Here is a 26,848-nt window from a genome sequence, read left to right on the forward strand (position 1 = left end):
GCAGGGCTCGAACCCGTGTACCCTGCAGTGGCAGGCGGATTCTTAACCACTGCACCACCAGGGAAGTCCCTGTAATTTATTTTGATACTATAAACTATATACCTTACAAAGAGGCTATAGTCAATTTAATGAATAATTGATCTTTTCCCTGCTAATGTGAAATATTACCATAATGATTTACTGATATTCCATATGTTTGGGGGAGTATTCATGGAATCTATTCCGTCCTACTGATCTTTTGTCTATTTATGCAATTATATGAAACTATATAAATCTTTTAACTTTGTAATATATTTTAATATCTGTTAGTGCTGGTCTGTCCTAATTACTCTTCCTTTGCAGAATTTTCTTGTCTATTCTATGTATAAACTTTATTATCAGCTTATATAGATTCAAAAAATCTTTACTGGTATTAGGTGCCTAATATTTATCTTTTAATATAAGAAAAAAAGGCATATTATAATGGTGAGAGGCTTTCTATCCAAAAATGAGCTGTTTTCTCATTTAAGCCTTATTTTATGCCTCTTAGTATTTAAAAGTTTTCTTTTCATAGCTTCTATCTTTTTATTATAAATGGAATATTTTATTAGTATATTAATATTTTATTAGTATATTAGTATGAATGATTCTTTTTTATGTAATAAAGCAATTAAAATGTTATAGTAATTTAGAGAATTAAGATGGCTAATTATTTAATAGCATTTCAATAGATTCTATTGGGTTTTCCATCATACATATATATTTGCAAACAATAATGTTTTTTATCATACGTTCCAATTTTTATGCCTCTTGACTTGTAGTAGTGCACCAGCTAATGGCTATTAGTTTTAGAACAATATTTATTTTAACTCACAGAAGTGATGATAAGTATCCTTTGTTTTGGTCCCAACTTTAATGGGAATGCTTCTACTGTTTAACTTAAGCATATGCTGGCTTTTGACCTGATATATGCATATTTGTTATGTATATAAATAAAGTACGTATACACAAACACCCTATCATATTAAGGAAGTAGTCACCTACTTTAAGAACTTCTCAGCATTTATCTCCCTCTATTTAATATAGTAAATGGAATTGACAGATTTCCTAATTTTGAACCATCTTTATACTTTTGACATGACCCCCCTCCCCATCTTGGGCATACTATGTTATTCATTTAATATACTTCCAGACACTAAAATTTTACTTAAAAACTTCACATCAAATATTCAGAAGTGAAATTGTTCTATAATTCTAATTTACTATGATAGCTTTATCAGCATTTTACAACATTTCTCTAACTTTTAATTTTGAGATTACTGTATATTCACATGGAGTTGTAAGAAATAATAGGGAGAGATCCCATATACCCTTCACGGAGTTTCCTCTAATGGTAATATTTTGCATAACTAAGTACTATATCATAAACAGGGAACTGACATTGATGTAATTTACAAACATTCCAATTTCCCCAGATTGCATGCGCGTAATGTATATTTAGTTCTATGAAATTCTATCATATATGTGTAGATTACGGTGACCATCAGTCAAGACAAAGAGGAGTTCCACCACAAGGATCTTTCCTACTACCCATTATAGAAAGCACCATCTCATTCCTCCCCCAGAATCCCTGACAACCACTGATCTGTTCTCTATCTCTTTAATTTTATCATTTCAGGAATGTTATGTAAATAGAAGCTTACAATACATAATTTTTTTAGATTTAGTTTTTAAAATCACCACAATTCCTCTGTAATCCATCCAAGTTGTTGCATGTATCAATAATTCATTCCTTTTTATTGCTAAGTGGCAGGTATTCCATGCGACAGACATAACACGGTTTGTTTAGCCATTCACCTACTGAAGGACATTAGGGTTGTTCCCAGCTTTTGGCTATTAATACAGAGGCTATAAGTATTTGTGTACTGGTTTTGTGTGAAGAGGTTTTGTGTGAAATGTAATTCACTTGCCTGAAATAAATGCCCAAGAGTGTAACTGCTGGGTCCTATGGTGAGCACATGTTTAGCTTTGTTAAAAAACTACAGTACTTTTTTTGAGAATGGCCATACTATTTTACATTCCCACCAGCAATGTACAAGTTTCTCCACATCTTCAATAGCATTTGGTATTACTATTTTCTTATTTTAGCCACTGTGCTAAGTGTGCAGTGTCTTTGTCAGCATTCGATGTTGGTATTAGCCTGTTTTTTCCTTCCTGTTTCCCCTCCCTCCATACTCCCTTTTAAAGAATGTCTTCCTTTCCTCTGCATGCTATGGAATAGTTGAAATCAGAACTAGAGTTATTACTTCCTTTAAGGTTTGCTGGAACTCACATGTGGGAACTATTTGGGCAGAGTGCTTTTATTGGGGAAATAACTGACTTAAACAAAAAAAGTCATTTTCATCTGGGAATTGAAAAGAAAAAGACATGCACTTAAAAAAAAAAGGAAACCAATAAAATCTTACAGAAGAAAAAAATCATTAAATCAAGAATGACTAATCAGAAAATTTTGGTTCACTATGTGTTTTTCCATGGGTTCAGTTATTTTTTTTATTGAAGTATAGCTGATTTACAATGTTGTGTTAATTACCACTATATAGCAAAGTGACTCAGTTATGCAAATATATACATTTTTTTTATATTCTTTTCCATTATGGTTTATCACAGGATACTGAATACAGTTTCCTGTGCCATACAGTAGGACCTTGTTGTTTATCCATTCTATGTATACCAGCTCGCCTCTGCTAATCCCAAACTCCCAATCCATCCCTCTCCTGCCCCCCTCCCCCTTGGCAACCACATATTCTCTATGTCCGTGATTCTGTTTCTGTTTCATAAATAGGTTCATTTGTGTCATTTTTTTGACTCCACATAAGTGATATTATATGGTATTTATTTTTCTATTTCTGACTTACTTCACTTAGTATAATCTCTAGTTGCCTTCCATGGGTTCAGTTATGACACTAATACAAATGTAATTTGAGTATCCCTATACTCTTCCTCCAGCAAATATTTATTCACTAACCCTTACACCACATTAGGTATTAAGGTACAGAAAAATAAAACTACAAATATTCCCTTACCCAGCCAAGTGAAAGAGACAGACTTATTAACAACCTGTTAATACCAAGTGATTTAATGTACACAATACAGTATTTCTAAGAGGGAGTTGGGAGCATTTAACTGCCTAAGAGTCAGGGAAGGTATCACAAAGAAGCTTCATCCGAGATGGGCCTTAAAAAGTAAATTAGAATTTGCCCCACCTCGACCCTCCAAAAGGAGTCTTAATTGACTTTGTATTTTCAATACCTTGCACGAGGCCTGGCACCTACTAAATAGCTACTTCATAAGTGCTTACTAAGTGAAGTTAACTGGAATTTAGACAATGCTTCCACACAAATGGATAGCATAAAGACCCGAGAAATGAAATACCACAGCTGGAAAATAAACTATTCTGAGTAGCTTAAACATAATATACAGTTGCGTGACAAGAGATTGAAAAAGTCATCTGGGCCAAAGGGGAAGGGGTCGTTATGAAGAATTTGGGCTTTCCTCTGTGGGTCACTAGGAGTGGAATGATCAGATCTGCTTTAAAGTGACCTCAGGGCAAGGGTGTTAATACCGGAGCAGAGTAGAATAAAAATCGCCAGTCGGGAGGCTATCTTCAAAAATTCAAATGTGAGTCTAAACTAAAACATTTACAGCTGTGATGGAGTAAAGGTGAGATAATTTGAGGTATATTCAAGAGAGAACTAATTTGAATCAGCCACCTATTGGATGAAAAGAGGAAGGATGTTATTTAAGTTTGAACTGGGTGGGACAAAAAAGAAGACAAGACAGGGTAAAGGATTACTAATAGATTCCTACACTGGATAACTAGTGGTGTTGTTAGATAATATAAGAAAATGAGGCATAAACTTGAGGGGGCAGAAGAGGTTTATGTCTGTATGGGAGATGTCATTGGTCCTTAAAGATATGGAAAGGAAAGAAATCAACCAGCAAGAAAAGTAGGACATGAGAAGAGGAACAGACATTTAGGGAAACAATGAAGGGAAGATAAAAGAAGAGCAATCAAAGGAGATATAGAACCAAATTTTCATTCTCAGAGAGGTACTTTAGTGTAGGTGAAAAGCTTGGGAAGCATACAGTTTTTGGGTTTGAATCCTAACTCTTCCATGTGACCTTGAGTAAGTCATTTAACCTCTCTGAATCTGTCTCCTCATCTATCAAACGAGAACAGTATGAACTATACTCATAGGGTGGTCTGAAATATTAAGTGAAATAACAAATTGCCTACTATAAATAGTGTAACCATGACAGGTTTCTTTCCCTTGTTTTCTGTCTTCTGGCACAAGTTAAACTATAAGCTACTTAGAAATAACTCTCTGATGTATCCTAACCACTTTATAAAACGTATCTAATTATGGGCATATAGCCGAGTGCTCAGTAAGTAATTAGCACTGGGTAAAAGTTCTAAAGTTTCCCTTTCTGATAAAATTAGGTTTTTGCTCCCTCCCTGTACTTTCCTACATCCTTTTAGATTTGTGCTTATAACCAAAGTTGTTTTTTTTTTAAATAAATTTATTTATTTATTCATTTATTTAATTTTTGGCTGCATTGGGTCTTCGCTGGTGCACGCAGGCCCTCTCTAGTTGCAGCGAGCAGGGGCCACTCCCCGCTGCGGGGCGCAGGCCCCTCACCGTGGCGGCCTCTCCCGCTGCAGAGCATAGGCTCCAGGCACACGGGCCTCGGCAGCCACAGCACACGGGCTTCAGCAGCTGTGGCTTGCGGGCCCCAGAGCGCAGGCTCAGCAGCCGTGGCGCACGGGCCTAGCTGCTCCACGGCATGTGCGATCCTCCCGGACCAGGGCTTGAACCCGTGTCCCCCGCACCGGCAGGCGGATCCCCAACCACTGCGCTACCAGGGAAGCCCCCCACCAAAGTTCTCTTTAAAACTACCCTGACTTCCTATCCCTCTTCAATCTGACATTGCTGATCTCAAAAAGCTATCTTATCTTTCTCACCTGACACTTTCTCAGCCTTGGGCTCCTCTCTTTCTTTCTACATTTATATTAGAAGGGAGGAAGTACTTAACTTGAAGCACTTCTCCCCCTACGCATTACTTTTATTATGTTAGGGCCAGTCCCAAAATTCAGACCTTAAACTTAACAAAAAATTTTCCTAAGTATCCCACTTTCAATGCCATGTGATTGACTAAATGATATCTCCCATAGATATTCCTTGATACCTGATATTTAGCAATGTTCTCCCCCAGTTCAAAGAAATCACTACAGCTAAATTTTATTATCATCAACATTACCACATTCATCTAGAAAACTCCATCCGGCCTGAAACCTTGAAATTTTTAAATTATTTTTTTTATTTTATCCACTAAAAAATTCTGTATAATAAAAATTAAGATTTTAGCATCCCAGATCATTTTAATTAACCTTTTAATATCAGGTCCTAATTACCTGAAAGTGAATCCCAAATGTTTTCTCAATAGGATTTTTCAATCACTCCATGTATCCAATCTACATGAGAATCCTAAACAACTAGTGGTTCTTTATTCTCTAAGGAAATTTCCCAGAGTTTGTACCAATTATTACTAGGTCTTACACAGAAAAAATGGGGTGCACTTATCCAAGCTTTGGAAACAGTGGGTTAAACAAAGTTAAACGGGTTTCTTTCCTGCAGGATTTCATAAAGTGAATGTGTTTGTGGATTATTTTTTAAAGGAAAAAAAAAAGGTATAACACATACCCTAAACTTTACCTGATCCAAAACATGTTCTATGAATAAGTCTTTCAAGCAACACATTTTGAGAAATGCTGTTAATGGGGTCAAATTAAAAAACACCCCAGCACTACTCTTCAAGGCCTTTCTGTTACCTTTTTTATGTCATCTCCCTAACTGAAGTAATCTTCTGCCTCTAAATATTATCCATTTACAGGTTCACATTTAAAACTTTAGTAAAAATTTATTGCATTCCAGAAGCCACTCATAGTCACCTGCACTAACTTCCAATAACTTCAGGACACTATCCAACTAAACATTATGGAAAATTGAGATATTCTACACAATCCAATTTTCCAGTCACTTGAATATTAGTTCTAATACCAAAAACTCTTTATCTATTCTGAATATAAATCTATAAACTACCTACCTTTCGAAAAGATAACATACAAAACACAATTTAAGTTTCCTAATATATTGTTTATTTCGGCCTTTCTGTCTTGTCCTTCACTATCACACTGTTTACTAGATTCAAGAGTGTATGTTTTGGCAATAACTTTTTTCTCTCGACATTTCCAATCCTAAATGGACTGAGAAAAAAAATAATAAACTGGGTTTAAAATTGTATGCAAAATTCATTTAGCTAGATTCATAATAAAGACCTGAAGTACTTGCCTGTGTGTAAAGAAATAACACATGAGTGTAATATCATCTATTTCTGTTTAGTCTTTTTTGTTTACTTTTTGGTTCTTAGCAGACTTTCAAAATCAAAGGGGACCACCCAAGCAATCTTAACATACCTTTATGTTTTGTCTTGTCAGTTTACTGGGAGGGAATGGGGACAGATACTGTAAAATTAACCTAAATAGCTATTTACTATGGAACTATGATAGGTACTTTGCATACATTATCTCATTGAGTCCTTATACTTACTCCACAAGAGATTTCACAATTAAACACTTAATATTAACCATTAGCTTAATACAGGAGCCAGTGTGGGTCCCCCTTCTCCTAAAGCACAATGAATAATGTTTTCCTAGCATCATCTTACAAGAAGTTTCCAATCATCTGACAAAACATACTCATTTGGAGGAGTACTGAAAGTAACAACTTACTAGCAGAAGCTGAAGTTTCAACAGCCTTGGAAGCATCTGTATCTTTTCTGTTAAAAGGAGAAAAAAATTTAGCAAAGAATAAAATTCTAACTTCTAAAACTTCTAAAGATGCAAAGCTTAAATCTAAAAAAGTTTAAAATAATTCAGTTTGAATGATGTCCCATTTAACTGGAGTCAGGATGATAAAATATATTAAAAATGTCACTGTAAAAATTAAAAAATTTTAATTCATATGCATAGTCATTCTCACATAGGAGATGATGGAATTACTTACTTTAAAGTAGATGCAGATGTTTTCTTTGAATCTGATATCTTTTTCTTCACCTCTTTGTTCTATGAAAGAAAAATATTTTGAAAAATTTAGTTTCTTCCCCAATTATAAAAAACCATTTAGAAAACACACAAAAGCATAAGAAACACACACACACACGTACATCAATCTAAAATATTCCTACCCTAAAGTATAAATGCTAATCACCATTTTCTATTTATAGATATTCTTCAATTTGTGATCATACAGTGTAATTTTACATCTTGCCTTTTATCACTTATCTACATTTTCTTATCACTACCTTTCAAAAACATTATTTCAAATAGTGCTATAATATTTCTGATGTCTAACTGCTATCACTCTGGTCCAATCTACCACCATCTTTTCCTTTAATTACCATAATAGACTCATAATGGTCTCTGCTTCTGTCTTTGCCTTTTCACCCACCCTCACTCCATTTTAAACATAGAACCAGATTGATCTTGCCATTCCTAAACTCAAAACCTTTCATCACACTCAGAGAAAAAGCTAATACTTAAGCATTTACACCACACATTCCATGCACTCTTTACCCCCAGACTACCATATACTTCTCCCCATCCTTCTCTACTTCCAATCCTAAGCATCCTTTATACTTCTCAAACAAAACAAACTACATAGGCATGGACCTGAGAAGCCTTTTGCAGTTGCTGTTCCTTCTCTCTGGAATGCTCTCAATCCAAGGAACAGTTTGCTCCTTCACCTCCTTTAGGTGTCTGTTCAAATATCACCTATTCAATGAGAGCTTCTATAACTACCTTATTGAAAGTTGCACGGCTCCTCTTTCCCCAAAAAGAGCGCTTCTATTTCCCTTTTCTGTTATTTTCCTCCACAGCACTTGTTGTTAATAGACATAGTGTATATATATGTGTATATATATATATATATATATATATATATATATATTTAATTTCCTTGTGGTCTTTCTCCTCTTCACTATCACTGGTGTCTAAAATCATGCTTGGCAATTAGTGAACATTCAATAAATGTGTTAAACTGATCTGAACTTAACAAAAATTGTTGTCATGTTATTTTATGTTTTCTATTCTTTTGGGGCAACCTTGCCATTTCCTTTTGTTCTATATGGGATTTTATCCCAAACATCTTCCTCACCCCAATGGTTTATTCTACTTTTATTCTACTAATGGGTATCTTCAGTTTTAAAAGAAATGTGAATCCACTGATTTCTTCTGTATAAATTTAAAAGCCCTTACACCTTGGCTTACATGGCACTTTAAAAAAATTTATTTATTTATTTATTTTAGGCTGCGTGGGGTCTTTGTTGCTGCACGCGGGCCTTCTCTAGTTGTGGCGAGCAGGGGCTACTCTTTGTTGCGGTGTGCAGGCTTCTCATTGCAGTGGCTTTTTTTGTTGTGAAGCACAGGCTCTAGGCGTGCGGGCTTCAGTAGTTGTGGCTTGCGGGCTCTAGAGTGCAGGCTCAGTAGTTGTGGCACACGGGCTTAGTTGCTCCGCAGCACGTGGGATCTTCCTGGACCAGGGCTTGAACCCGTGTCCCCTGCATTGGTAGGTGGATTCTTAACCAATGCACCACCAGGGAAGTCCCCATGCCAATTTCTGATGACATATTTTAGACCAAAATTATTATTGTTTTTAATTTTAAGTAATTTGTTTTTTACAATTTATGTTATTTTATAAAGACACGAACGACTATTTGGATCTTACTCTGCTTAAGTGGTTTCATTACTCATCACCAATCATTTTATATCATAACTTCTCCATTTCTTAAGTTGTTCATTTTGATAGTAATATTTTCAGAAAGATAGACAGATGAAATGTTCTTCGAGCCCATACATGTCTGAGAATACCGCCCTAGCATACAACTTGGGATTTGACCTGAAATGCATGTACTGCATTACAATCAATCTTTTTTTCCACTCAACCTTGAGAATGTGTTGCTTGGCTATCTAAGGCTAGTCTACTTTTTACATTTATACTGTTTCTGCCTGGATCACTATAGCTTGCACCTTTATAACTATGAAAAGTAACATCTTCACCAGTTTTTAAGTGATGTTCTCTTTCTGGAATTCCAGTTATATGCAGATTGGGTCTCCTAGATGTATCCACCATGCCTTTGCTCTTAATCATTTTAGGCTTTTTAACCTTCCTTAATAGACAATAAGTTCTAAGAAGAATGGAAGCACATCTGCCTCGCTCATCACTGCATCTTCTGCATGTACCATAATGCCAGACACATAACAGATGTTCAAGAAATAGTTTCTGAATTAAAGTAAAACTAAACTCTCTTCTGAATTGCTTGTATCTCTGCAGTTTTATCTCTTTGTTATTCATTAGATTTTCCATAAAACTCAAACCACTGTTCACTGCTTCCCAGCACTGCTTTTGTTTCCATTCAGTCTTCTTAAATATAAGCTGGCTGCTTGCTCTAGGTTTTAGATGTAATGTCCCCGTGAATCTTGCTGAAAACAGTAAATTAAAAATGTTTAAGTCTTGTTTGTTTTGTTTTTGCAAAGGGTTAACCTGCAGCACTATTTTACAATTTCAAGGGTTCTGTTTGTTGGAAAATCTGATTCTACTTTTTTATCAAGGGCTCCTGCTCCTTTAAGGAAAATTTTCAGTATCAACATGTGTCCATTTCTCTGGAAAAGAATGCTTGCTTTCAGGAGATGAGTTAAGAATCATTGTTAAGGATTGAGGTCTATGCTGGCTTATGATTAAAAACAAGGTTACTGAGCTTGGCAGAGTTGTGCAGACCCATATTTTAATCTTTCAGGCTTAAATACAGGGATGTAGAAAATTTTAACCTTTTCTCTAACATTTCATTATTGACTCCAAGAAGTAGCAAAATGAAGAGAATGTTCTATGAATCCACAACCAGAGTCCAAGGCTATCCTAACATGAAATATCAAACGTGGGCAGAAAAGTTTCATCGTAGTTTTGACTATTCATGCCAAAATTAAGACGTGGATCAAGAAACCTTTAGGGCTGCCCTTTCTTTTCTAGTTTGAGTTTCAAGCCTATTTTGGGCTTGCTCTATTAGGAAAACTTAATGTCTTCCCCTGTGATAACAGGTCAGAAAGATTGTCCCATATACTTCTAATCTGAAGAAGCCATAACCAGAGTTCTGTTGGGGATCCCCTCTGGTGAGTCACAACAGAGAAGTCAGGAGTTAGCGTTCTAAGGCTTCATTTCAGCACCATCCAAACCATATTTAATTGAAGAACATCAACGTTTTTGACAGGTAGATGGCATGTTTTCTAGTTTCTAGTGCTGATACTTAGCCCATTCATTACTATGAAAATCAAAACAGTAAAATATGGGGACTTCCCTGATGGCGCAGTGGTTAAGAATCCGCCTGCCAATGCAGGGGACACCAGTTTGAGCCCTGTTCGGGGAAGATTCCACATGCCACAGAGCAAGTAAGCCTGTGCACCGCAACTACCGAGCCTGTGCTCTACAGCCCGTGAGCCACAACTACTGAGGCCGCAAGCCACAACTACTGAAGCCTGCACGCCTAGAGCCCGTACTCTGCAACAAAGAGAAGCCACCACAATGAGAAATCCACGCACTGCGACTAAGAGTAGCCCCTGCTCTCCACAACTAGAGAAAGCACATGCACAACAACAGACCCAAAGCAGTCAAAAATAAATAAATAAATAAATAAATAAATAAATATGATTGGGCTATCTGACTTACCAAACTTATCAATAAGTCATCCAAGAGAAATTTTTAAAATACTGTTTGAAATACTCTAATACCCTAAATGTATCCTTAGTCACCCATTTTCCCAGATTAAACGTTTTAGAATTAAAGAAGACTGATCTCCCCAGTTCTCCAAATTTAATGATCAGCCAGTCTTGCTTGAGAGTCACTGGTATAAGCTATTTCTCCTTTCTATTCTCAAGGTTACTAATCTACCCCAAACCGTTACTATTATTATAACAGTCTGGTTGGCTAGATGAGCACTCTAACTGGATCAGTGATCTTTTCTCTTCTTTCCTTTAATCAATTTGCTAAGCTTTCTTTGCCTTCAGAGTCATTTGCCCAGCTAATTCATTCTGCATATCACTTCCTGATGAATCTTTCTAATCCATCCATTTCACTATGTCATAGTGAAATGACGGTTAAGAATCCGCCTGCCAATGCAGGGGACAAGGGTTCAAGCCCTGGTCTGGGAAGATCCCACATGCCGCAGAGCAACTAAGCCCGTGTGCCACAACTACTGAAGCCTGCGCGCCTAGAGCCCGTTGCTCTGCAACAAGAGAAGCCACCGCAATGAGAAGCCCGTGTACTGCAACGAAGAGTAGCCCCCGCTCGCCGCTACTAGAGAAAGCCCACACGCAGCAACGGAGACCCAATGCAGCCATAAATAAATAAATAAATAAACAAACAAACAAATAAAAATTAAAAAAGAAAGAAAGAAAGGAAATCAGGACAGGACCTGTGCCTCTGGGAGGGAGCTGTGAAAGAGAAAAGGTTTCCACACACTGTGAAGTCCCCTCGCTGGCAAGTAGATCAGCCAAGCCAGAGCGTAGGCTTCAGAGGAGAGCACAGCAACAGGTGTGTGGAGCGCAAAGTGCGGAGACACCTGCACAGAGGCTCATGCCGACTGGCACTCCCCAGCCTGAGACGCCTGTCTGCTCACCTGCTGGGATGGGTGGGGGCTAGGTACTGAGGCTTGGGCTTCACAGGTCAGACTCTGGGGAGAGTACTGGGGTTGGCTGAGTGAAGACAGCCCTGAGGGGGCTACGGTGTAATGCACCACAACTGAGGAAGTCCAGGAAGAAGCCTGGGCCCACCAGAGAGGCAAGGCACCACTGTTGTTGGGGGGTATGCAAGGAGGAGGCTGGCCCACCATAGGAGCTTCTTTTTCTGTGCACTCACAGGTGGCAGGACACTGCCTACACAAGCTCCAGCGGCGGGTGTGAGCCACTGCTGATGCCAAGGGCCCTGTGAGTGGGTGCAGGTCACTGCCCCCACCTTCCCAGAAGCCTGCACAGCTCACCACTGCCAAGGGTCCCACGATCGGGGCCAACTGCCCTGGGAGCGTGCATGGCCCACCGTTGCTGCTGAGGGTCTCACGACCCAGTGCCAACCACTGCCCCCACCCCCCCGGGGCTGTGCAAACCACCACCACCACTGTGGAGTGACCCACAACCAGGAGCCAACTGCTGTCCCTGCCTTCCTGGGAGCTTGCAGGAGCTGTGCACCTGCACAACCCCTATCAAGGGGATAACAGCCAGCACATGCTAAGGAAAGAGACAGCAAGCATCCAAACCAAAAACAGCCCTCATGCCAAAAAAATATTAAACCCACACCAGCTACACAGGGACACTCCCACTTATAGATAGCCCTCCAAGACTACAGTAGATAATTGTTTCCCCTAAACTCACAAACTAAGAGATACATAAGCAAAATGAAGAAGCAGAGGAAACACTCTCAGTTAAAAGACCAAGAAAATTCCCCTGAAGGAACCAACAACGAAACAGACCACTGTAGTCTAATAGATACCAAGTTCAAAAAGGAGGTAATGAAAATACTGAAAGAGTTAAGAAAGGCTACTGACAGAAATGCATCTTACTGTGAAAACAAATGAAACTATAAGGAGGAGCCAAGAAAAATTAAAAACTTCATTTGCCAAGACAAAAGCTGAGCTCAAGGCAATGAATAGCAGAATGAATAATGCAGAAGAAAGAATAAGTGACCTGGAAAAAAGACTAACAGAAATTACACAACCAAAACAGCAGACAGAAAGCCAAATGAAAAAGAATGAAAGCAATATACGAGACCTAAGGGATAACATAAAGCAGGCCAATGTACACACAATAGGGATTCCAGAAGGAGAAGAAAGAGAGGGGGAATTCCAAATGTATTTGAAGAAATTATGGCTGAAAATTTCCCAAACTTGAAGAAGGAAACAGATATCCAGATACAGGAAACACAGAGGGCCCCAAACAATATGAACCCACAGAGACCTACTCCAAGACATAATAAAAGTGGCAAAAGTTAAAGAGAGGATTCTAAAGGCAGCAAGAGAAAAACAAACAGTTCATTACAAGGGAACCCCCATAAGGCTATGAACTGATTTCTCTCAAAAACACTGCAGGCCAGAAGGGAGTGACAAAATACATTCGAAGTCTTGAAAGAGAAAAATCTGCAACCTAAAAGACTCTACCCAGCAAGACTATCATTTAGAATAGGAGGAGAAATAAAGAATTTCTCAGACAAGCAAAAACTAAAAGAATACAGCAATACTAAACCTATGCTAAAAGAATATTGAAAGGTCATCTCTAAATGGAAAAGAGGCAAGAAGAAATAGGAGGGAGGAAATCACAATTGGAAGGTAAATCACTTAAATTAGCCAGTATACACATCAAAAAGAAAAAACCAAACCAAAACAAAACAAAACACCTTATTTGTGAAAGCAATGATAAACACAAGGAACAGCAAAAGGATAAACATGAAGATGTAAAAAGGGACATCAAAATCATAAAATGTGGGGAAGGAGAGTAAGAAAAGGCAGATTTCTTTTCTTTTTTTTTACAATGTGTTGGAGCCTATCTGACTATCAGTCTAAAGCAAGCAGACATAGGAGGGGGTTAACATACTTGAAAAACAGGGCAACCACAAATTTAAAACATACAATAGATTCACAAAAACCTAAAAGAAGAGAACACAAGCATAAAATAAAAGGAAATCATCAAACCACAAAAAGAAAAAGAAAGGAACAGAGTAGAAACAAAGAATCAACTGAAAAACAGTTTGTAATGGCAATAAATACATATGTATCAATAATTCCCTTAAATGTCAGTGGACTGAATGCTCTGATCAAAAGACATAGAGTGGCAGACTGGATAAAAAAACAAGAGCCTACAATATGATACCTTCGAGAGACCCACCTTAGGGCAAAAGACACACATAGACTGAAAGTGAGGGGATGAAAAAAGATATTTCATGCAAACGGAAATGACGAGAAAGCGGGAGTTGCGATACTCATATCAGACAAAATAGATTTTAAAGCAAAGGCTAGAAAGAAGGATAAAGGAACTTATATAATGATAAAAGGATCAATACAGGAAGAGGATTTTACACTTATCAACATATATGGACCTAATATAGAAGCACCCAAATACATAAAACAAATACTAACAGACATAAAGGGAGAAATCAATAGGAATACAATAATACTAGGAGACTTCAACACCCACTTGCATCAATGGACAGATCTTCAAGACAGGATCAATAAGGCAACAAAGGCGCTAAATGACACAATAGAAGTTAGACTTAATTGATATTTTCAGGACACTACATCCAAAAAACCAGAATATATATTCCTTTCAAGTGCACACGGAACATTCTCTAGGACTGACCACATCCTAGGTCACAAAACTAACCTCAACGAATTTAAGAGTATGGAAATTATTTTGAGCATCTTCTCTGACCACAGTGGCATGAAACTAGAAATCAACCACAGGAAAAGAAACGAGAAAAAAACTATTACGTGGAGACTAAATAACATGCTAGCAAAAAACCAATCAGTTAACAAGGAAATCAAAATGGAAATTAAAAAATGCCTTGAGACAAACAACAATGGACAGAAAACACAACCATACAAAATCTATGGGACACAGCAAAAGCAGTTCTTAGAGGGAAGTTCATAGCAATACAGGCCTTCATCAAAAACAAGAAAAATCTGAAGTAAACAACCTAACCTACCACCTGACAGCATTAGAAAAAGAAGAAGAAACAAAACCTAAAGTCAACTGAAGGAAGGAAATAATAAAGATCAGGGAGTAAATAAATAAAATAGAGATTTTAAAAAAAATCAACAAAAACAAGAGCTGGTTCTCTGAAAGGGTAAACAAAATTGACAAACCTCTGGCCAGGCTCACCAAAAAGAAAAGAGTGAGAACCCAAATAAACAAAAAAAGCAATGAAAAAGGGGACATCTCAACTGATACCGCATAAATACAAAAAACAATAAGAGAATACTATGAACAATTATATGCCAACACATCTGACAACCTATGAAGAAATGGACAACTTTCTAGAAACATACAGCCCACCAAAACTGAATCAAGAAGAAATAGATAATTTGAACAGACCGATCACTATAACTGAAATAGAATCTGTAACAAAGAAACTGCCTACAAACAAAAGTCCAGGACGAGATGGCTTCACAGGTAAATTCTACCAAACATGTAAGGAACTTATACCAACTCTTCTCAAACTCTTCCAAAAGACTGAAGAGGAGGGAACACTCCCAAAGACATTCTAAGAAGCCACCATCACCCTGATACCAAAACCAGACAAAGACACCACGAAAAAAGAAAATTACAGGCCAATATCTTTGATGAATATAGATGTAAAAGTGCTCAACAAAATATTAGGAAACCAAATTCAACAACACATAAAAAAGATCATACACAACAACCAAGTGGGATTCATCTCAGGTTCACAAGGATGGTTCAACATATGCAAATCAATCAATGTAATACACCACATTAACAAAAGAAAAGTCAAAAACCACATGATCATCTCAATAGATGCAGAAAAAGCATTTGACAAAATTCAACATCCATTCATGATAAAAGCTCTTACTGAAGTGGGACTAGAGGGAACATATCTCAACATAATAAAAGCCATTTATGACAAACCTACAGCCAACATAATGCTCAGCAGTGAAAAGCTGAAAGCCTTCCTGCTAAATCTGGAACAAGACAAAGATGCCCACTCTCACTCGCTCTTCAACATCGTATTAGAAGTCCGAGCCACAGCAATCGGACTAGAAAAAGAAATAAAACATATCTGAATTGGAAGGGAAGAGGTAAAACTGTCACTACATGCAGATGACATGATACTATACATAGAAAACCCTAAGGACTCTACACAAAAACTACTAGATCTAATAAGTGAATTCAGCAAAGTAGCAAGATACAAGATTAACATTCAGAAATCGGTTGCATTCCTTTACACCAACAATGAAGTATCAGAAAAGGAATGTAAAAAAACAATACCTTTTTAAAATTGCACACAAAAAATAAAATACCTAGGAATAAACCTGACCAAGGAGGTGAAACACTTATATGCTGAGAACCATAAAACATTAATAAAGGAAATAAAAGAGGATTCAAAGAAATGGAAAGATATACCATGCTCTTGGAATGGAAGAATTAATACTGTTAAAATGGCAATACTACCCAAAGCAATCTACAGGTTTAATGCAATCCCTATCAAACTACCCATAACATTTTCCACAGAACTAGAACAAATAATCCAAAAATTTATATGGAACCATAAAAGAGCCAGAATTGCCAGAGCAATCCTGAGGAAAAAAAAGAAAGCAGGAGGCATAACTCTCCCAAACTCAGACAATACTACAAAGCTACAGTAATCAAAACAGCGTGGTACTGGTACAAAAACAGGCATATGGATCAATGGAACAGAACAGAGAGCCCAGAAATAAACCCACACACCTACAGTCAATTAATCTTCAACAAAAGAGGCAAGAATATACAATGGGAATAAGACAGTCTCTTCAGCAAGTGGTGTTGGGGAAGTTGGACAGCTGCATGTAAATCAATGAAGTTAGAATACACCCTCACACCGTGGACAAAAATAAACTCAAATGGCTTAACAACTTAAGCATAAGACATGACACCATAAAACTAGAAGAGAGCACAAGCAAAACATTCTCTGACATAAGTCATACCAATGTTTTCTTAGGTCAGTCTCCAAAGGCAAGAGAATAAAAACAAAAAGAAACAAATGGGACCTAATTAAACTTACCAGCTTTTCCACAGCAAAGGAAACCAGAAGCAAAATAAAAAGACAACCCACAGAATACGAGAAAATATTTGCAAATGATTCGACCGACAAGGGCTTCATTTCCAAAATATACAAACAGGTCATACATCTCAACAACAAAAAAACTAACTGAAAAATGGGCAGAAGACCTAAATAGACATTTCTCCAAAGATGACATACAAATGGCCAATAGGCATTTGAAAAGATACTCAACACTGCTAATTATCAGAGAAATGCAAATCAAAACTACAATGAGGTACCACCTCACACCGGTCAGAATGGCCATCATTAAAAAGTCTACAAATAACAAATGCTGGAGAGGGTGTGGAGAAAAGGGAACCTTCCTATACTGTTGGTGGGAATGTAATTTGGTGCAGCCACTGTGGAAAACAGTATGGAGGTTCCTCAGAAAACTAAAAATAGAATTACCATATGATCCAGCAATCCCACTCCTGGGCATATATCCAGATAAAACTGTAATTCAAAAAGATACACGCACCACTTCGTTCATAGCTAACTGCTGGACAACGATCGTCAAAAAAACTCTGGAACCTACCAAAAAAGATACCCGACATCCAGAGACTGAGAAGAAGCCACAACGAGGGGGCAGGATGGGTGCAATCGCGATAAAATCAAATCCCATACCCACTGGGAGGGAGACCCACAAACTGGAATCTGAGCCCCATGTCAGGCTTCCCAGCCTGGGGGTCCAGCAACAGGTGGAGTAGTCCCCAGAGAAACTGGCTTTGAAGGCCAGCAGGGTTTGATAACAGGAATTCCACAGGGCTGGGGGAAGCAGAAACTCCACTCTTGGAGGGTGCACACAAAGTCATGTGTACACCAGGACCCAGGGGAAAAAAGCAGTGACTCTATAAAAGACTGGGTCAGACCTACCTGCCTAGTATTAGAGGATCTCCTGCGGAGGCAGGGGGCAGCTGTGGCTCATTGCGGGGACAAAGACTCTGGCAGCAGCAATTCTGGGAAGTACACACTGGCATGAGCCCTCCCAGAGGCCGCCATTAGCTCCACCAAACATCCTGTAGGCTCCAGTGCTGGGTCGCCTCAGGCCAAACAACCAACAGTGCGAAAACACAGCCCCACCCATCAGCAGACAAGTCTCCCTGAGCATGGCCCTGCCCAACAGAGAGACAAGACCCAGCTCTACCCACCACTAGGCAGGAACCAGCCCCTCCCATCAGAAAGCCTGCACAAACCTCTTAGATAGCCTCATCCACCAGAGGACAGCAGAAGCAAGAACTACAATCCTGCAGCCTGCAGAATGGAAACCGCAATCACAGAAAGTTAGAAAACATGAGATGGAAGAGGAATATGTCCCAGATGAAGGAACAAGATGAAACCCCAGAAGAACAACTAGATGAAGTGGAGATAGCCAACCTACTAGAAAAAGAATTCAGAATAATGATAGTGAAGATGATCCAAGATCTCGGAAAAAGAATGGAGGCAAGGATCAAGAAGATGCAAGAAATGTTTAACAAAGACCTAAAAGAACTAACAAAGACCTAAAGAACAAACAAACAGAGATGAACAACACAATAACTGAAATTAAAAATACACCAGAAGAAATCAGTGGCAGAAGAATGCACAAATGACCTGAAAGAAAGAATGGTGGAAATCGCTGCCGCAGAACAGAATAAAGAATAAAAAGAAATGAAGACAGTCTAAGAGACCTCTGGGACAACATTAAATGCACCAACATTCACATTATAGGGGTCCCAGTAGGAGAAGAGAGAGAGAAAGGACCTGAGAAAATGTTTGTAGAGATAATAGCTGAAAAATTCCCTAACGTGGGAAAGGAAACAGTCACCCAAGTCCAGGAAGCGCAGATAGTCCCAGGCAGGATAAACCCAAGGAGGAAAGCTGAGACAAATAGTAATCAAATGGACAAAAATTAAAGACAAAGGAAAAATATTAAAACAACAAGGGAACACCCATAAGATTATCAGATGATTTCTCTGCATAAACTCTGCAGGCCAGAAGGGAGTGGCATGATATATTTAAAGTGATGAAAAGGAAGAACCTATAACCAAGAACACTCTACCCAGCAAGGCTCTCATTCAGATTTGATGGAGAAATCAAAAGCTTAACAGACAAACAAAAGCTAAGAGAATTCGGCACCACCAGACCAGCTTTGCAACAAATGCTAAAGGAACTTCTCAAGCGGGAAAGAGACCAGCAACTTAAAACAACCTTGTACATATACAGACTGCTATATCAAAACCTCATGGGAACAGCAAACCAAAAAACTACCATAGATACACACACAAAAAAAGAAAAAACAACCCAAATCAAAACTAAAGATGATCATCAAAACTAGATACCATTTTTTACATACTGGATTTTAAAACTGCAAATATTAAGATATCATTGATAATAGAGAAACACCAGTACTCACATAAATTATTAGACTATAAATTATTAGTCATTTAACAGGCAATCTAATATTATTTATTACTGTATACCCTATAACCCAGCAATTCCACTGTAGATATCACCTTAAAAAACACTATCATAAATGCATTAAGAAAGGCCTGTGAAAGCCATAAACAAGGAAGTTAACTGAAGTCCTATTTATAGCAATTTATAGTAAACTAGAAATAACCTAAATAGCAATCCATAAGGAACTGGTGAAATAGCTGTGGTATATTCACAGGAAGTAACACCACATATAAGCTTAAAAGGATAAGGAAAATCTATAAGGTACTAACATGGTTTGATCTCCAAATCAAATTAGTAATTGAAAAATGTGTGCTCCAACGCAGGCATTCTTCAGTAAATAAGAAAATAAAATAAAAGCAACACATATACACAAAGCAAAACTTACTGGATATTTTTAAGTACTTCTATAGACATTATCTATGGATATATAAACTAAAGCAAAGAAAATGATCTACAAAGACTAAACTCATAAACGTTGATACTTCTAAGGAAGCAAAAGGCCCAGAAGAATATATACACTATGATTCTGTTTATAGAAACTTCAAAACAGGCAAAACTCAAGTACAGTATTAGAAACCAAGGTGGGGTTACACACTCCCTTCTGCCCTGAAGTAAGTATTCAAAAGAAGTACGCAAGGGGCTTCCAGGATGTTGTCAGTGTTGTAGTTTGTGACTTAGGTAGAGGTTTCACAGACTTTTGCTAATTCTGTTAAGTATTTTCCCCTAGTCTATTGCTTATCATTCAATACTGTTTACAGTGTGATATATATATGTATGCATAAAGAAGTGGCTAAGTTCAATGTATTTGAATTTATACTTAATCTGTGGAGTGAACATTTCGGCAGGCGGACTCTCAACCACTGCGCCACCAGGGAAGCCCTATGCCTTTTTCTGTATGTGCCATACTTAAACAAAAAATTAATCAATAATGAAGCACATAAGAACTAAATTCAGTTTACCTGTGACTTTTTCTTTCCTGGAACACATACTTTCACACTTTTCCCATTTATCAGAAGTGGTGTTGTTTCAATGTACTTCATGACTGCAGTAATTGCCTCTTTAAATTCCATTTCCAAGTAAGCCTAAAATGAAATGTATTCCACTTTTAGTCAAAAAAATCTTCCTTAAATTTCTCTGTATGACCTAATATAATACTTCTTTGTGGAATATAAAACTGAAATTACCCCAAGTCCTGGTTGCTTTCACCACTTTTTGTTTTGCTAAAGTGTAATTTGATGTTTAGGATGTTTTCACACATGAAATGGACACTTAACCTTATAGAAAGAATTTCTATACCATTACCAAGGTAAGAAGGAAGCATGGGTCCATGGCAGAATCATGGAACAATAAGAAATGGGAAGGAGGGCTCACTGAAAAATCGAAGAGAAGGCAGGATCTGGTCTAGCTGCTGTTAAGTCTGACCTTCTTAAGGGTTCTTGCAACAAAGAAAACAATACCAACTATGTTCCTTTGTCTTACCTCACAATTTTTTTACGTTCTGCTTAACCTAGGGTTTGTAGTTCTGGTGAACTCTACTATGTGAGTTATAGGAATACGACTCATATGTAAAAAAATACTGTACAGATAAAATCATTTTTTTTAATATGACCTTACTGGTGTACTAAAGCAATGAATGGCAAACTATGGCCTGCCACTTGTTTTTATAAATAGTTTTTTTGAACACAGCCATGCTCATTCATTTATATATTGAAGAAGCCACAACGAGGGGGCAGGATGGGTGCAATCATGATAAAATCAAATCCCATACCCACTGGAAGGGAGACCTGTACAACAACAGAGTTGTATAACAGAGTTGAATAGCTGAAATCCTATAACATGCAACGCCTAAAATATTACCTGGCCCTTCACGGAAAAAGTGTGCTCTTCTAAAAAAACAGTGTGCTGTTTGAAACGATATAAAGCAGTATTTAGGAACATTGTTCATTCGAATCCAAACATTTACATAACTCAATTAACAATTGTGTATGCAGGAAAAGCAGCTAAAAGATCCAACAACAGTCTTTATAAAATAATGACTTTATATGGATTTTAGAACAGACTAAATGACTCACTTCCTTTCTATATGGAACAATCAGGACATCATTAACTTTTCCAAATGGTTGAAATATTTTTCTAATATCTTCTTCAGTACAGCCATCCTCTGGTAATTCAGATATAAGAAGAACGGGACCATAATGTGAAGACTGATCTTTCCGAAGCTTTTTTTGGGATGAAAGAAAATTAAACCAAATTAAGTGACAAAGTACAGTAATAATAATTCCCAATATAATTTCCTCTACCACTAATCTTAGTCCTTTAAGCAGTCTTTTCAACATATTTTTAGCATATTTGAAAAAATTTTAAAGGCCAAAGAAAAGTAGTAAGAAATATGTTTTACATTTTACCACTCAAACCCAACAGTGGTCAGAGTTTATGGGTAACCAATCACAGATGCTCTTTTCTGTTTAGAAGCAATTTGTAACAAACAAGACCTATGAAATGAAATGGTCCAGAACTATTAAACAGTATTTTTCTATATGAATCTGCATGGCACATCACTAGTGAAGCTGAAATTATAGCTTTATTTACTCTGTGTTCTAATAATTAAAAATGTTATCTAGATAGGCATAATATTTTTAAAGATTTATACTACATACAATTTGAATACATTTTATCAAATTTGCCACCTATGTTAAAAACTGACTCAAAAAAAAAACTTTTTAAAAGTTCCACTGCCACCATCTAGAAGTCTAGAAACAAAATGAAAGAACGTTACAAAATAATTAAGCCTCTTCGAGATTAATTCCCTGTACTCAACATTTCTTCCTAATTAATGCTCTTCAAAATCCTGTAATTGCAGGTTGATTATTTTAAGTTTATTCTTCTAAATATAAGCTCTCTGGGGCAGGAAACTGTAGTTGTTCAAAGTTAAGACAATGTTAAAAGCAATGTATACCTAAATACTTGAAGACTTGTTATTATTACAATACAATAAACATTTGAAAATCTGGCCTATCGGGAGTTACTCTGATAGTCTCAGGATGCTTTATATATTATCTGCTATAATAGTAATTTCATTAACATATACAATAAAGCAATACCATCAAAATACACCAGTAAGTTAGTACTCAGAAAAGAGACTAGTATTCTACACTGGACAATGAAGTATTTAACTTATGAACTGTACTGCAAAAAGTACAAAACAGATTAAAAATGACCAATTCTCAGCAGAGACTCACTAATAACTTACTAACAAAGATTATAAAACCTCATTAATGCTGCTGATTACATCCATTTCCCCAATCAGGGAGGAAAACTTATCACAAGGATCTGTTTTTGTGTGGTTAGCCAAAAACACCAAACCGTCAAAATGTTCTCACTTTTGACGTATCAAATGCCAAACCTCTAGGATTTGTAATCTACAGGACTTTAATTATTGGACTTTTATTATATTCAGAAGAGAAACCAATAAATATTCCATATCAATACAACAAGTCACAATTTCAAACTTTTGGAAATATGAAAATTAAAAATTCTGAAAACTTTGTTTTCTCTTTGTCATATTAACAAATGTATGCACACACTTCCAGTAACAAAGAACCACTGACCTTACGCTGTAGAGAAACAGCTTTATCAGACACCTGTTTACTTTCTGGTGAGGTGTCATCTTCAAGATTCTTTGATTTGTAACGAGTACAATGTCCTATATTTGAATCACTCTTTGTAGAGCTCGTAGATTTAACTGGCAGCCTTGCTCCACTGACAGTTTTAAGTTTTTGTGCTGGTGAGTGTCCTTTATCAACTGCTTCAAGATGTTTCTGTTTACTGAATTCTGACCCATGCCCAGACCGTTGTACTACATCTTCTAATGCTTTTTTTCTGTCTAGTAAAAAGGACATAAATACTACTTCAACTGAAAAGAACTTAAGGTAGGAAACATCTCATCACATTATAAAAAAAAAAAAAAGAATCATCTCTCAACTGTCCAAATATTTATCACATTGAGCTACTGTTAGGCCAAACAGGTGGCAAACACACACACACACACAAAATTATTATTCTTTAATTCTTCACTCAAAAGTGAAGATGTAAAAACATGAAGATCCCTTATTCAGTGAGCTTCTCTTATACCAGTGGTACTCAAACTTCTGGTTTCAGTATCCCTTTACACTATTAAAAATAGAGGACTCCAAAGAGCTTTTGTTTGTGTTCAATTTATCAGTGTTTACCATATAAGAAACTAAAATAGAATTTTAAAAATATTAATTCATTTAATAATAATAAACTCCTATGTTAATATAATAATATATTTTTATAAAAAACTTTAACTTCAAAAAAAAATTAGTTAGATGAGTAGCACCACTGTATATTTTCCAAACACTTTAATGTTGGGCTTAAAAAAAGTCTGAATTCTCGTATCTGCTTTTGCATCCAATCTGCTGGATACATTATTTCAGCTGAAATATTTAAAGAAAAATCCAGCTTCACAAAGACATGTAGTTGGAAAAGGAAAGACCTCACAGACCTCTGCAAAGATCTCAGAAAAGAATTACATAAGAGCTATTTTCAGAAAGGTCACTAAACCAATATAAAGACACAGGTTGAAAATATGAATAATTTTTGAAATGTTTTAAATTAATTCACCGAAGACAAGTCTATAATCAATTACTAAAGCAAACTAAGATGTTTGTATATCCTTGGTTTTTAAGTTTGATGTTGGGTGGATAGATACAGTCTCCCACACTTCTTCTGATACATAATAAAGGGAAGAAGAAGGAAATAGGTTGGGATGTCGGTTGGATTTCATATAGAAATTCTAAAATTTAATAAAGTAGAACATTCCATTTCTTAAAAACCTTGAAAGTTTTAAAAAGAGCTGAGCCAAATACCTCAAAACGTCAACATTTAGGGCTTCCCTGGTGGCGCAGCGGTTGAGAGTCTGCCTGCCGATGCAGGGGACAAGGGTTCGTGCCCCGGTCTGGGAGGATCCCACATGCCGCGGAGCAACTGGGCCCGTGAGCCAGAATTACTGAGCCTGCGCGTCTGGAGCCTGTGCTCCGCAACAAGAGAGGCCGCGATAGTGAGAGGCCCGCGCACCGCGATGAAGAGTGGCCCCCGCTCTCCGCAACTAGAGAAAGCCCTCGCACAGAAACGAAGACCCAACACAGCCAAAAATAAATAAATAGATAAAGCAAACTGTCAACAAGTAAAAATAAAAACACTAAAAAAAAAAAAAAAAAAAGTCAACATTTAAAAAAATCTTGACGGTAGTATATAAGTCACCATTTCAAACTTAATAGAAATAAAAAATTCAAACAAACAAAAAAACTAAAAAAATTTGTCAAAATAAGTACTTATTATTTACAACCATAAGTGTACCTGATGATCTCACTGATCTCCTTGATGTCCTTTCGGGGCTAACTGATCGATAGCATTTTGGACTAGCTCTAAATGGATTTCTCATTCGATACGGTGAACGGGATCTGGATCTGTATCTAGGAACGAAACGATGGCAAATTCTTGGACTTCGACTTCTTGGTCTGTACATATAACGTATTGGGCTTCGGGATCGACGGAATCTGTGACTTGAGCTTGATCTCCTAGAATGTCTAGGACTGGGAGAATGAGATCGTCTTCTTGGAGTTTCGTTTTCTTTTCTATTGCCTTCATTTCTACAAAGTGCAGGAAAAAAACACAAGATTCATCAATTTAACATAAATTTAAATCTACATTAAATGACAGATTTATCTTCTTAAAAACAGACTATTAACAATGCCAAATTCTGATACCATGTATTTACGTAAAGCAAAAACCTGTTTGACATGATGCAATTCAGCCTTGTAGATGAGTAAGAAACAATCAGAGCAGATGATCACCTCTCTCATTGCTTAGATTCCTCTGTTTTGTTAATTTACAAAAGAATATCATCATCCATTTCTTGCATTTTTCCTATACCACTATTATATCCAATTGTGTTTTGAAAGTATTATATTACATGAAGAATTTAGGAAATGACTTACATAAACAAATGTTTTTCAACAATTTTTCCTGAAACATTATGCCATCCACAAATATTTCTTTGACTGTTGTACTTGTGTACCTACACATTGAACCGGGAACCCCATTCCCAGCCTTCAAATCTAAGATCCCACAAACGTAAAATAATAATAAAAGTACAAAGTATTTTCAGAACAGACTTAAAAAAAAAAAAGTTCACAGATGGGAGCTATCACACTGAAACTGGGGTAATTAAAGAAAGATTCATTGAGATGGTTGCATTTGCCTATTGTTTAAAAGTAAAAATGGTCAAAACAGGACTCTATTCAAAACAGTACCTTAAAAAAAAAAAGTACTTGTTTACTTTTAAAAGAAAATCAAATTTCAATAATACCACTATTAAAAAAAATAACTACCTTCTTGATGGGAGGATCTCAGGATTCCAATCGGGATACCTATTTTGAGAATAAACAATATTAATGAACAGTTAAAATAAGATTATAAGGCTCAATCTTTCCCTGCAATATATCAAGAGGACTGTTCAAAACCAAAGTTAAGGGAATTCCCTGGCGGACCAGTGGTTAGGACTCCGTGCTTCACTGCTAAGGGCACGGGTTCAGTCCCTCGCTAGGGAACTAAGATCCCACAAGCCATGTGGTGCAACAAATAAATAAATAAAAATTTAAAAAATTTTAAAAACAAAAAATTTTTTTAAAAATTTTAAAAATTTAAAAAATATTTTTAAAAAGATTTAAAAAAGATAAAAAACCAAAGTTAACACAGTGATTTATTAGTATATTAAAATATGAATATTTTCTTCAAAGTAAAATATTTTGAGTGTCTAATTCAATAAATAAGGTATTAGGCAATTCAGGGAAAAGAAACACATTCCCTATACTTCAAAGGCCTCGACGTTTATTTAGGTAAAACAAGCAGTACACATAGAAGTGTTGAGAGGTATAGAAGAGGTATAAACACAAGCTTAGGTAGGGGTTAAAGACAGTTCACCCACTTTGCAGAACTCCAGGGGACACCACTCTACAGAATAAGACATGAATAGTGCCCCTTACACTGTACCAAGTGCTCCTCAAGAGAGGATCTAGTGGGAGGATTCAGGGAAGAATTCAAAAAAAAAGGTTGCTTTTCAGGGGAACTAAGATCCCACAAGCCATGTGGCGAAAGGTCTGTTAATAGGCATGGATCAGGTTAGGTTTCATACAGTGGTGATACATAAAAGAAGCATTGGAGGCAAAACATGTGTTCTGTTCCAGGAACCGGTACGGCTGCAGGATGGAAGTGATGAAAAGCAATTATGAAGGGGAAAACCTGGAAAGGCAGCTCAGAGGCAAACTATGAACGTCCTTGAAATCAGGTTAAGGAGGCTGCACATAAGTAAAAGGCAATGGGGAACAATAAACATTTCTGAAATGAAGGGAACATAGAATGTTTTCAGAACAACTGGAAATAAA

At 36.9% G+C, this 26,848-nt stretch overlaps 1 protein-coding gene across 1 annotated transcript in view; it reads right to left on the reverse strand.

The window, feature by feature from the left end:
* The window catches only part of ZNF638 (zinc finger protein 638), a 69,466-nt gene that overhangs the window by 31,758 nt on the left and 10,860 nt on the right, over positions 1-26,848 (reverse strand). The window contains exons 3-9 of the mRNA XM_079720609.1: positions 25,796-25,834; positions 24,762-25,054; positions 22,991-23,265; positions 21,455-21,601; positions 20,342-20,464; positions 7,104-7,162; positions 6,830-6,876 (exon numbers count right to left, since the gene is read on the reverse strand). Coding sequence (XP_079576735.1) covers positions 6,830-6,876; positions 7,104-7,162; positions 20,342-20,464; positions 21,455-21,601; positions 22,991-23,265; positions 24,762-25,054; positions 25,796-25,834 — 983 coding nt within the window. The remainder of the gene's footprint in view (positions 1-6,829; positions 6,877-7,103; positions 7,163-20,341; positions 20,465-21,454; positions 21,602-22,990; positions 23,266-24,761; positions 25,055-25,795; positions 25,835-26,848) is intronic.

Source organism: Hyperoodon ampullatus (genome assembly GCF_949752795.1).
Source record: "Hyperoodon ampullatus genome assembly, chromosome: 15".
Taxonomy (NCBI): domain Eukaryota; kingdom Metazoa; phylum Chordata; class Mammalia; order Artiodactyla; family Ziphiidae; genus Hyperoodon; species Hyperoodon ampullatus.